This window comes from Nelumbo nucifera, chromosome 5 (assembly GCF_055504915.1).
Source record: "Nelumbo nucifera cultivar China Antique chromosome 5, China Antique-T2T, whole genome shotgun sequence".
Lineage (NCBI taxonomy): Eukaryota > Viridiplantae > Streptophyta > Magnoliopsida > Proteales > Nelumbonaceae > Nelumbo > Nelumbo nucifera.
Window position 1 is genome coordinate 77,976,667 of NC_142653.1, and position 13,336 is coordinate 77,990,002.

At 39.8% G+C, this 13,336-nt stretch overlaps 1 protein-coding gene across 5 annotated transcripts in view; it reads left to right on the forward strand.

The window, feature by feature from the left end:
* The window catches only part of LOC104593904 (potassium channel KOR2-like), a 146,479-nt gene that overhangs the window by 93,231 nt on the left and 39,912 nt on the right, over positions 1 to 13,336 (forward strand). For 4 of the 5 annotated variants that reach the window (XR_016076316.1, XM_010253995.3, XM_088887941.1 and 1 more), the window contains 2 exons: positions 2,545 to 2,620; positions 2,815 to 3,109. Coding sequence is in view for 3 of the 5 variants with exons in the window: in XM_010253995.3 (XP_010252297.1) it covers positions 2,545 to 2,620; positions 2,815 to 3,109 (371 nt within the window). In the remaining 2 variants the exon portion in view is untranslated. Of the gene's footprint in view, positions 1 to 2,544; positions 2,621 to 2,814; positions 3,110 to 13,336 lie in introns of those variants that run through there. The other variant, XR_016076317.1, reaches the window with a different exon arrangement.

Sequence of the window (13,336 nt, forward strand, 5' to 3'; positions counted from 1 at the left end):
TCTTTGAAGATGAACCTTTCTATCCTGTTTCTCCTCAAGGGGAGTGTAGGCATGAGGAGAAACTGGTTCAGCTTCCCGCTCTCCCTGACCCTCCACCTTTTCGTGTTTTTTCTCGTCATCGCAAAGGCCAACCAAATTCAAGAGCTGTAGAGAATCCGGAAGCTGTACCTCTAGTGCCACCAGACTCCTCGGGGGAGGATCATACTCACTCAGGTATTTTGGCTCCCAATGATGTCCTTGAATCTTTTGAAAATGATTCCTCTACTGCTAATGATCTTGACCGTCCTATTGCTCACAGGAAAGGTGTTAGATTGTGCACCACTAAACATCCCATTTCCAACTTTGTCTCCTATGAGAACATTTCATCCTCATTCCGTGCCTTCCTTACCTCTATTGACAGTGTCCCTATCCCTAAGAATGTGGCAGAAGCTCTTTAAGTTCCTGAATGGACAAATGCCATGAGGGAAGAAATTAATGCCCTTCACAAAAATGGCACATGGGAACTTGTTGATCTTCCTAAGGGAAAGGTTCCAGTTGGATGTAAATGGGTGTTCACAGTCGAGCATAAGGCTGATGGAACAGTGGAAAGGTATAAAGCTCGCTTAGTGGCAAAGGGATTTACTCAAGTGTATGGAGTTGATTATGCAGAAACTTTTGCCCCCGTTGCCAAGATGAATTCCATTAGAGTCCTTTTCTCTCTTGTAGCTAATCTGGATTGGGTTTTACACCAGCTGGACATCAAGAATGCATTCTTGAATGGTGACCTTGAAGAGGAAGTGTACATGATTCAACCTCCTGGTTTTCTAGCCCAAGGCAATGAACAGAAAGTGTGCAAGTTGAAGAAGTCCTTATACGGGCTGAAACAATCACCAAGAGCTTGGTTCAGCAGATTCCATGTGGCAGTTCAGCCGAAAGGATACAGGCAATGTCAATCAGATCACACATTGTTTGTGAAAAAAGGAGAAGGTAAAATTGCTGCTCTAATTGTATATGTGGATGACATAATTGTTACTGGTGATTGGGAGGATGAAATTCAGAAATTGAAACTTTTTCTTGCCACTCAGTTTGAAGTGAAGGATCTAGGACCTGCCAGATACTTCCTTGGAATTGAAGTTGCCCGATCAAAGAAGGGTATCTTCATTTCTCAAAGGAAATATGTCCTAGATTTACTTTAGGACACTGGAAAGATGGGGGTGAAGCCAGTCAACTCTCCCATTGACCCCAACCATAAATTAGGTGACAACTGTGGTGAATCGCTCAAGGATGTGAAACAGTTTCAGAAGCTTGTAGGGAGATTGTTATACCTTTCTTTGACTCGCCCAGACATTGCATATGCTGTTGGTGTCCTCAGTCAGTTCATGCATGCTCCTAGGTCTTCTCATCTTGAAGCAGCAGAGAGAATCCTCCGATATCTAAAGAAGTATTCAGGTACTGGTTTGTTGTTTCAAAAACACGGACATTTGAAAGTTGAAGTTTATACAGATGCAGATTGGGCTGGATCCCAAAGTGACAGAAAGTCTACCAGTGGCTACTGCACCTTTATAGGAGGGAACCTTGTTACATGGAGGAGTAAAAAGCAAAATGTGGTAGCTAGATCCAGTGCTGAAGCTAAATATCGTGCTATGGCCCACGGGGTTGCTGAAGGCATGTGGATAAAGAATTTGTTGGGGGAGTTGGGTTTCCTAGTGACCAAACCTATAACTCTATTTTGTGATAACAAAGCAGCTATAAGCGTTGCTCCAATCCGGTGCTACATGATAGAACAAAGCACATCGAAGTTGACAAGCATTTTATCAGAGAGAAAGTTATCACAGGCGAAGTGTGTACCCCCTATGTCACTTCTGAGAACCAGCTTGCAGACATCTTTACAAAGGGTTTAAACCTTTCCAGACATCATGATCTTTGTGACAAGTTGGGCATGATTGATATCTATGCTCCAACTTGAGGGCGAGTGTTGTCAGTTGTTTATGTATTCAGGTTTAGTACCATAAGGGTACTGTTGTAATTTCTCCTTTGTTTATATTGTTCGACTGTACTAGTATAAATAATAAAATCATTCTTTCACCCCCTATGTTCTGGAGGGCTTTCAGTCACTCGACTCACCTCTCTTCTCTCTTCTCCTCTCCTCTCTTCACTTGCTCTTGCTCAACACCAAGTAATGTTTGATAGGAAAAGTGCCATTTATCTTGTAAGGTAGCTATTCATTCATGTTAAACAAGCTAGGAGATAAAAAGAAAATGTTATGTAGAAGTATCATCAAGAACCCATGGATTATTGTGTATCCAACACAGATACATCATCCATTTACTAGAGTCCATGCAACACTGGCAACTATTCAAAGCATTGATTTTCATGTATCTGCCTAAGATACATATCTTTCCCAGTTTCCCCAACTCAAGGATACCATTGATATCTGGACCATGTACTTGATGTGTGATGTGACCTAGGTGCCTCTGTGAGGCCACAGACACATGTACATGCACACAGAGATCCACAAATCATATAAATGCAGATAAGCTACTAAATATTTGTGATTTCTTGCAGCATTTAGCAGCATCTAGAGGTCATGAAGATATTGTGAAGTTTCTGATGCAGCGAGGAGCAAATGTCAATTGCATTGGTGAATGACTAGATAATTTTTAACTCCATATTTTCTTCTTTTCTTGTTTCACTTTCCATTTTTCCTTGTATATATTTTCCTTAAATGAAGTTTGAATTTTGAGGAGCAGTTACAGTAAAATATGTGGTGTTGCTAGCACTTGAAAAATGCTTGTCAATAGTCCTTACCTTGAACTGTTGATCATCATAATGCAGACAAGTTTGGGAATACACCTTTGTTGGAAGCTCTTAAATCAGGGCATGATAGTGTTGCAGCAATTCTCGTCAAGAATGGTGCTCTCTTAAATCTAGAGGATGCAGGATGCTATCTCTGCAAAGTTGTTATAGAAAGCAATATTGACTTCTTGAAACGGTTGTTGGAAAATGGTCTTGACCCAAACTCCAAGAACTATGACCAGCGGACACCTCTTCATGTTGCAGCTGCAGAAGGTTTGCACTTGGTGGCAAAAATCTTGATTAAATTTGGAGCAAATGTTCTTGCTCAAGACAGGTATCCTTCCTGAAACATTTCTCACGTGACATAGTCTAAAATAAACTGAAAAAATAACCAAGCTCCTGATTAGGTGCCCATGAAATGAACCATTTGATTTCCTTTTTGGTGTAAAATTTCAGCCCACACCATGATCACCCGAAACAAGCTTAACCAAGATTAAGTGGAAATTAATCTATTTTAGATGGTCTATCTTTGATTCCCAACGTAATAAAAACCACATCAAAACAAATTCAATTTCACATGTCATGTAGACAGTGTCTAAGTTTTATATGTTAAGTACTTCAGAATTTTTGTTTATGCAGTAATGTAATAGTATAGAATCGAGTATGGGAGCAATATTCTGAAGTTTCCTTCTGATGATTATAGAACTGAACCACAGTATAAATGGATAATAAATTATAATTGTCAAAAGTTTCTACCTGATATTATTCAAATTCTGTGTACCAAGGGAAGTATTGTAAGACTCGTACCAGACTGGATGGTTGGACCATTAAACCCAGGAACTGGAAGCCATTCTGGTTTTTATTTCTTGGTTTTCAGATTTCTGGAGAACCAATAGAACCAGTCAAAAACATGCAGAAACATTGAAAATTGGCCAAGTTTCAACAACCCACCTGGCTCACTAAATCACCAGAAACTTAAAATGCCAATAGTAGGATTTGAACTCATGACCTAGTGGTTATATAGGTCGTCTTATTACCACTAATCTGTTTTGTTATTTGCGTTTACCAGAACCCTGGTCATATCTGGCCAACACTTTTGCATGCATCCTGTTTAATGCCCATAATTTAACAATGGATTTGTCATTAAACAGAACGGAATGGTGAAACAGTATTCATGTTTCCAATCCCATGTAGCTCAGATAAGGCTTGGATGATGATGATAATGATGATATTTCTATTACTCGTGGTCGAACTGTTTGACCTGCAACTTGGCAAGCATTCCGGTTTTATGTCTGATCTGAGTTTTACAACACTGGTTAAGGGGATAAGACTAACATTTTCCATTCATGACCTAATTGTGCATTGAATGCAATAGACATTATGTTCTCGACTCTTAAGCATGAACAAAAAGGGCTTATATGTATAAAATATATCCAAAAATAGGAAAAGTATGTTATATTATTTCTATAATGGCTGGTTTTGCTTCTTTTGACATAAAACCATGGTATTCTTTATTCAAAATAAAATCCACCTGGAATTGGATCTCTCTCAAGAGACTAGGTTTTTCTCTGGAATTCTTCCTTTGAATCGGCAGCCATGGCCGATTGTCTGGATATACTTGGAGATTGAAAGCATTCAAACCATTCTTTGCATCTAGTGTGGCATCCTCATCTTCTTCTACTTCTTCTTTCGTTCTTAGAAATCCTTCTCAAAATACCCACCTTGTGACATGGAAAACTGGCTGTTCTCTTCTTGGAGGATGATGTCCTCAGATCATATTATCACATTCAGTACGCACTGGTCACCACTCACTAAATACTCTTACGGAAGACCAGACCGGATGGGTTCATGTCTTTCACAGTAAATATTCCATCTCAAGCATGAAATGATGGTTACTTATTTGGATCCAACTTCAAGTAATGCATTGATTAGATTTTTGAACAAGATTACCTAAGAAGAAAAATTGCACATTTAAGGCTAAAAGCCATAGCAAACAACTACATAAATCAAACAAGAGAAGATTAAGAGACTTAAATATGTGTCTTTCTCTCTATCTCCTTTTTAGTCTTTCTCTCTTCATTATATATGCCATTTACATGTCATATTGACTTTTGTCTTCTTTTTGTTATTATACGCTTTATTAGATTCAGAATTTGATTTTGTAGTTGTGTCTTTTATTCTTTTTCTTTTGAAGATTAGTGACTGGTAAGTGAATAATATAAGAATAGCAATCAAATCATTCAATCACAGAGTCCCCATTCATTCTTTTAGGAAAAGATTTAAGAAAAAAATTGATCATTTTAATGAAATATTTTTGAAATGCCAATAAAATATTGGAGATATTAGGGGAAAAAAGGACTCCTGGAAAAGTTTGTATTGCCCCCTAGAAAAATGGGGAGATTTCAGGTAAATTTTGTCAAATCTTGCCGATATTGTAAACCCTGTTTCCAGCCAATCCACCGCCACTTCAAAATTTCCCTCAACCACAAAACCCTTATAGTGAGGAGAGATCTCCCTAGTCTTAAACCATGCAAGACTGCCAATAGTTCAGCTCTTGTGAAGTCCTCATACCCAGTAGGTCCTGAAAATATTGCCAATCTATCTACATTGCAGCTTCTAAAGACCCCTCCAGTCCTTGAATTCTCAGGATTGCCTAATCTGAAAGCATCAAAATTCATCTTGATAAGGTATTGTGAAGGTGGTAACCATGTTCTTATTCTCGGATCTCTCTAGTTGATGATGTGCTAGCTATTGCTCGCCAACCTCTTATAATTTCATTAGTTGGAAATTGGTTGAAAGTGTGCAATGATCTTGCCCAATGTACCACTCTTACCATCATCATCATCCAAGCCTTATCCCAACTATATGGGGCCGGATACATGAATCCTGTTTTTCAATTTCGTTCTATTTAATGCCATCCATATCTAATGTGTGACTCTTACCATAATGGTCTCAATTAGTGCTTCCTTGGGCTGACTTTTGTCTTTGAAAATTTTTGCATTCGGCTCCTCCCAAATTGTCCACAGTATAGCAGCCCTAATGCATCTCTATAATATCTTGCCCCTCTTCTTGGGTGGTGAGAAGAATGAAGTATTGAATAGGATACTCACATCAGTTAGAGGATTCCACCTACATCCAAAATGTGAGAAGATAAAATCGCAAGTACCAGATATAAATGGAGAAGAGATTAGTAATGAAATGTAGATTTCCCACTTGCTCTACAAAGAATACACATGGGGAGAAAGACACCAGTTTGTCCTTTTATTCTGAAGATGCTTTCAAGTTTTAATTTTCACATGTATAGCCTTCTGACTAAAGGCTCGGATCTTGGGTGGAATAAAATATTGCACTGACCAAATGAACCTACCACCACAATAAAGAAACATAAAATAGAAGTTGTAACCTCATGTAAATAGACAAATAAACATATAAACAGCTCCTCAACAAAAGGAATCAAAAGCTTAACAAGTGGGAGGAACTTTATTTTCAATTGGGTACAAAGGTCAGCAAATGGTGTGGCTAATACTTTAGCTAAACAGGGAATGCAAAAGGAATAGACTTTTGGGGAGTTGTAAACACTGGTTGGTTGTATGAATTAGTTAAGATTTTGGGTTTAGGAGTTGGCTTTGACAATAATTACCTATGGGGTACAGGGAACATTATGCATACGGTTTCTTTTTCCAATATTAATAAATTTTAAGTTATACATTGTTAGTGGAAATTTTTTTTTAGCATAAATTCTCACATAACATAATTCACTCAATTAGACCAGTAACTGGATTTTTTTGTTATTTGGGTAAGCCCCATTCAGGAAATCACATAGATGTTCCGTTAATTACATCTCTACTAGGGGCAGAAAAAACCTTTTGATTCTAATTCAGAAGTACCAATGAATAGAGATAAACTAAGTATCATTTTAATACAAAATTTTCCTTCGAAAATTCTGGTATATATTCCCTCTTTGTTTGAGAGAAATCCAGCGAATAAAGAAACAAACATTGTATGCACAACAAGTAAATAGGTATCATAAAACAGCATGTTTCATCAATAAGGCTACAAATGGCCTTTAAATTATGATTATGTACTTTTATCATGGTGTGAGGAACCATAATCAATCAAGTTTATGAACAAGGTTGTAGATGGTTTTTCCCTTCACACAAAGTAATGATTTTCAGGGTGAAAATGAAGTAAGGAATCATAATTAGCCAAGTTTCATAGACAAGGCTATAGATGGTTATCTCCTTACATATCCTTCAATATGAAACAAGGAAGAAAAGAAAAATAAAAGGAAGAAAGAAAGGAGTGAGAGGAATTGATAGAATATGGTCTTCCATCTCATGTGGGAAGCACAAGGAGTATCAAATTGAAGAGGTGTAGGAAGAAAACAAGATTTCCTACCTTTTTCTTCCTTTTTCTTTTATGCTCTTCACACCAATCTTCTTCTCTTTTCTCTTCCCACTTGTTTCTTAGTGCTAGAAATCCTGTAAATAAATTAGTAATAGCCAACAAAAAGGCATTAGCCCCTTCTCCTTGTAGGAGAGGGTTTATATAGAGGAGGGAGGTGATTAAGTAACTCCCCACTCCTCTCTTCTTAGAGTGCTAAGTGTCACCCCACTTAAAATGGGTTAAGGAGGGAAAAGAAAACTCTTCCTTCCTAAGGTGACATGTGTCCCCCCACTTAAAGTGGTTAGCAGAGGGAAAATAACTCTCTCTCTCCTAGGGCAACATGTGTCCCCCCATTTAAAGTGGTTAGAGGGAAAATAACTCTCTCCCCTAGGGTGACATGTGTCCCCCCACTTCAAGTGGTTAAAGGAGGGAAAATAACTCTCTCTCCCCTAGGGTGACATGTGTCCCCCCACTTCAAGTGGTTAGAGGAGGGAAAATAACTCTCTCTCCCCTAGGGTGACATGTGTCCCCCCACTTAAAGAGGTTAGAGGAGGGAAAATAACTCTCTCCCCGAGGGTGACATGTGTCCCCCCACTTAAAGTGGTTAGTTAAAGGAGGGAAAATAGTCCTCTTGTTAGAATAAGACAAGTGGCATCCCTTATAAATAAGTAGGACACCTCACAAGAAATTATTCAAAATGGATTTATTCTTTTAGGGCCTTCTGTTCCATTAAATGGGCTCTACTACAGGCCCATTAAATGCTTATTGTATTGCAAATAAGCCCAATTAATTTGGGGCCTGTTGTTCACTAAAGTAAACTGTAGGCCCCTTTCTTTATTAAAAGGTTTCAGCCCACCAATAGGACTGATTGGGCTTATAAGAAGCCCCTTTTTTTCTTCTTTATTATTAGTTTTTTTAAGTTGTGACTGGGAGTATCTTATAACCTGCTCCCAGTCCAACAAACTTAAGGACTTAGCAGTGCCCCCTTGAGCACTATGAGCTCAAAAACAAAATAGCTTGAGGTTGCAGTGCTCAAGCCATTTTTAATTGATTGGGCCAGATTTTTGTGAATCAGACTTAATTAAGACTTAAAGTTGAAAACAAAAGCCCCTCCAATGAGCTGGAAATTGTAAAAGAAAAAGCCTACACATATATTGTTAGGCTTTCTTTTATTATTATTATTATTATTGGCCCATATGACTTAAGTCCAAGAAGCTTTTATATAAGGCTTAAAGAGTATAATTAAATGGGCTTAAGAAAATTATGAATGTGGGCCCATACATAATGTGTAGTCCCATGTTTTAAATTGAAGTTGGCCCAAGTTATATGTTAATGAGCCTACAAGATTTTAATGTAAATGGGCCTTAAAAGCTTTTAAATAACTAAGTATGGACCATTATTTAAAGCGTGGTCCCATACTTCTTCACACTTGTCTTTATGGGCTTAAAAGAAAGGCCCAACAAACTAAAAGGCAGCCAACTGTCCATTAATTAAGTAAGCAAAAGTCCTACTATGATTAGGACTTCTGTTTAGATAAATATAGGAGCTAGCACGTTTCTAACTTCTTTTATCTCTGTAGAGAATACTGATGTGGGCCCCACAGCTGTGGTCCCACTCTATCCGTAGGGTAGAATGTGCCCTAGTCATCCTAGGGTTAGCTGATGGTCAATCTGTTATTCCAGTTGTTATTTATATTTCAGTTTTATATTGTTTTATGTGTTATGTAAATGCCAAGGGCAGATTTGTCCTTTCATGTAACTAGCATAACCTATAAATACTAAATAGAAGTGGCGGCAGCAGAACATTTAGATTCTGTCCTTCCTTTCAATTCTTGTGTTCTACTACTCTCTCTACTCTTTCTCCTCTCTCCTTTATACCTTTTTCTCCTTTTTCAAACCTGAAATCTATTAGGGTTCAAGGCTGATAGCAGTCTTGAACATCTACTTGGTATCAGAGCAAGGTTAGGGTTTTTCATGTGAGTCTAGTCCAGCCGACCACATGAGAATCCCCTAGGGCTGGAGGCTGAGAAAGTGAAGTTCGTGGATTGATTCTTGGAGATCGCCAAAGGGTTTAGCAGCTGTTGAAGACTTGTCACGGTTGCTGAGTGTTGGTGATCAGGAAAAATCAGAGAAGAGTAGGGTTCGGGTAACCTTGGAAGGCAGCGAACAGTTTTTTTCTTGTAAGTTATTTATTTTCTAAGAGAAGTACTATCAGAGAGGATAGGTTGGACCTATCTGGAAAGGGCGATCGAACCATTCTAGGGTTTTCTCCCTTCTATTCTCTAGGGTTTTACAACAAACTCTACTGTTGGGCCGAACTGCCTTAGGGTTCTTTTCTCCTACTCTAGGGTTTGAAAGTGATCTTGCGGCAAACCCTAATAAGCTTGTGGCAAGCCCTAATGTTAGACTGAACCTTGCGATTTACCTGGAGCTGTCCTCAAGTTTTGTTAGCATTGATCAGCTTTTAGGGTTTCATATTAACCCTACTACAAGTCTATCTGTACGGTACTGATTGGAATGTGCAACTAAAATGTTTTCTTTAAGGACTGATTAAAACCCTAATTCTGCCAAGCATATCAGATCTGCTTCTAAGCTGATTTTTTAGATCCTTTTGGGGTTTTCGAACTCTCTTAAGGGGTGAGAACTGTACGGACTGCTGCTGTTGTGTTTGCTAGTTGGTTTCAGATCAGATTTATACCTGTTTTATGCACATACACTGTGAATACAGATTGGTCCTACACTGTTTTGATTGTGATTGGTAGTCCAAGTGCTGTTTTTTAAGACTTGACCGAGATGGAGTTTAAAAATCAGGCAGAAGGCAGTTTTGGGAACAATAGTTATGGTAGTGTTTCTGAGACAGGTGGTCAAATTACAACCGTAAAGTTTGATGGATCAAACTATTTGGAATGGGCCTAATCAACCGTGATGACTATTGGAGGGAGAGGTAAATTAGGGTACCTCTTGGGAGATGTGAAAGAACCCCCCAAGGGAGACCCTACGTATACCAAGTGGATCCAAGAAAACTACTTGGTTATGACATGACTGTGTAATTCTATGCAGCCTCATATTAGCCGAAATTACTTGTGGGCAAAGACAGCTAAGGAGATATGGGATGTTATGAAAGAAACTTATTCCCAACCCCTTAATGTTGCCAGAGCATATGAATTGAAATGTGAAGTGAAAAACCTTAAACAAGGAGAGAAACTGATTTCAGTATACTTCTCTACCTTGTAGTCTCTGTGGCGTGAGATTGATAACTTAGAGACTCTTAAGTGGGAGAGTCCCAAAGATGCACAGATATATAGAAAGCAGGTCGAGACAAACCGAGTGTTTGAGTTTCTGGTGGGCCTAAATTCAAAGTATGATATTGTGTGGCAACGGATTTTGACTAGAGACAGTGTGACTCTCTCTCAGGCATACTCCTTAGTACATAGTGAAGAGACCAGAAGGAAAGTTATGATGCAACCTCAGCCTTTCACACCAGCCTTTGTAGCTGTCAAACCCAAATCAGGGGGTGATTCAGAGAAGGACAAGAGGAAGGAAGACAAAAAGGATGTGATATGTGAACATTGTAAGAAACCCAAACATACAAAAGAAACATATTGGAAACTACATCCTCACTTGGTTCCGGCAAAGTTGAGAAGCAAGAAGGGCACTGCTCATGTGGCCGTGAACACTAATTCAGCATCCTCATATGGCACAAGAGGAACACCTTTAGAGACCTTAGCTGCAGTTCGGGCTGCCCTAATACAGTTAGAAAAGGAAGTTGGAAATTCAGCTCAGCCACCACAGTCACCATCAGCTCCTGTCACATCTGCCTTCGCACATCCAGGTACTTGAGCTTCAGCCTACCATGCCTCAGCTCCAGGCACTACTGAACCTTGTTGGGTAATAGATTCAGGTGTATCCGACCATATGACTAGCTTGCCTTCACTGTTTACCACTTACCATTTGTCTTCTGGTAGGGATAAAGTATCTATTGCTGATGGCTCCCTGGTTCCTATTTCTGGGAAGGGTGACATCAAGTTATCAGATACTATCTCCCTGTCATCTGTTTTGCACGTTCCTAAGCTTGATACTAATCTTCTTTCAGTCAGTAGTATTACCAAGCATATGAACTGCTCAGTAACCTTCTTCCCTGACCGATGTGTTTTTCAGGATTTGGAGACAAAGAAGGTGATTGGGACTGGCCGTGAGACGAATGGGATCTATCTACTCGGGGAGAAGTCTCGTTAGGAAGAGTCAGTAGAGAAGATGTCATTTGTTTCTCAGAGTGCGAGTCCGGTTATGCTTTGGCATAACCGATTGGGTCATTTGTCCTTTCGGTCTCTAAAGAGTTTGTTTCCTGCTTTATTTGAGTCTATTGAGTTGTCTCAGTTGCAGTGTGAAAGTTGTGAGTTTGCTAAACATTGTAGAAAGTCTTATTTATTGAGTAATAAAAGGAGTAATAATTCTTTTGATATTGTGCATACTAATGTTTGGGGGCCCTATCACATCCCTTCCATGGGTGGGTACAAATATTTTCTGTTATTTGTTGATGACCATACCCGGTTTTCTTGGGTTTATCTCATGCGTTCACGAGATGAGGTTTCTGTCCTGACCCAAAACTTTCAACAAATGATCCTAACCCAATTTGATGCCAAGATCAAAGTTCTTAGATCCGATAACACAAAGGAATACTTTGCTAAACCATTGGCATCTTACCTTCTTAATCATGGGGTTATACACCAGAGCTCTTGCCCTCATACACCTCAGCAGAATGGAGTTGCAGAAAGGAAGAATAGGCACATCTTGGAGGTGGCTAGAAGTCTTATGTTTACCTCCAATGTCCCCTATTCGCTTCTGGGGTGATGCTATCCTCACGGCGGTATATCTTATTAATCGGGTTCCTTCCCGGGTCCTTGATATGAGATCTCCATTTTCCCTTCTATACCCAAGTGAGGAGTTGTTTTCTATTCCCCTTAAAACATTCGGTTGTAGCTGCTTTGTTCAGCTTCTCGGACCCCATCACTCCAAGTTCGAACCTAAGGCCTCCAAATGCATTTTCCTTGGTTATGCACAAACTCAAATGGGTTATTGCTGCTATGATCCTATCTCAGGGAGGAAGTTTGTCTCAATGGATGTCACTTTCTTTGAGGAGACACCCTATTATCCTCGGGTTTCTCCTAAGGGGGAGAGCAGTGAGAGTGGGGCAGTTCCTTTACCTATTCCATTAGGCGATGAGAGCTACAATGATGAGGGTGGTCAGAGGGATCAGGAGTTGAGGGTCTATCACAGGCGATGAAGGCAGGTTGATCTCAGTCATCAGCAGTCCAGGCCAGCTCCAATCTCATCTGCACCTCCAAGTCCAGGTATTACAGTCCTAGGGCCCACTGAGACTTCCTCTATTGTTGCCATTTCACCTCTTGCAAATGACCTTGACCTTCTGATTGCCATCCGTAAAGGGAAACGACATTGTACCACATCTACAGCCCACTGTATTTCCCAGTTTTTATCCTATGATCGCCTATCTTCTACCAACAGGTCCTACCTTAGTTCCGTTGCCAATGTGCCTATTCCAAGAACAGTGCAAGAAGCCCTATCCGTCCCGGAATGGAAAGATGCAATGCAGGTTGAGATGGATGCCCTATTGAAAAATAACACCTGGGAGCTAGTTGATCTGCCCAAAGGAAAGAAATCAGTTGGTTGCAGATGGGTATTTACCGTGAAGCACAATGCAGATGGATCCATTGAGAGGTATAAAGCTCGGTTAGTTGCAAAAGGGTTCACCTAGACTTATGGTATAGATTACTTGGAGACCTTTGCCCCGGTAGCCAAGATGACCACCATTCGAGTCCTATTATCCCTTGTAGCAAGTCACACTTGGCCTTTATACCAAATGGATGTGAAAAATGCTTTTCTGAATGGAGACCTGCAGGAAGAGGTTTACATGCGTTTGCCTCTTGGATTCTATGATGCAGAAACAGGTAAGAAGGTCTGCCGGCTCAATAAGGCTTTGTATGGTTTGAAGCAGTCACCTAGGGCTTGGTTCGATAGATTCAGACTAGCCCTTGTGAAGTTCGGTTACGTACAGGCCCAGTCAGATCATACTCTATTCATCAAGAGGGTAGAGTCCTCCTTGACACTACTTGCAGTATATGTTGATGATATTGTGGTGACAGGGAATGATAGCCATG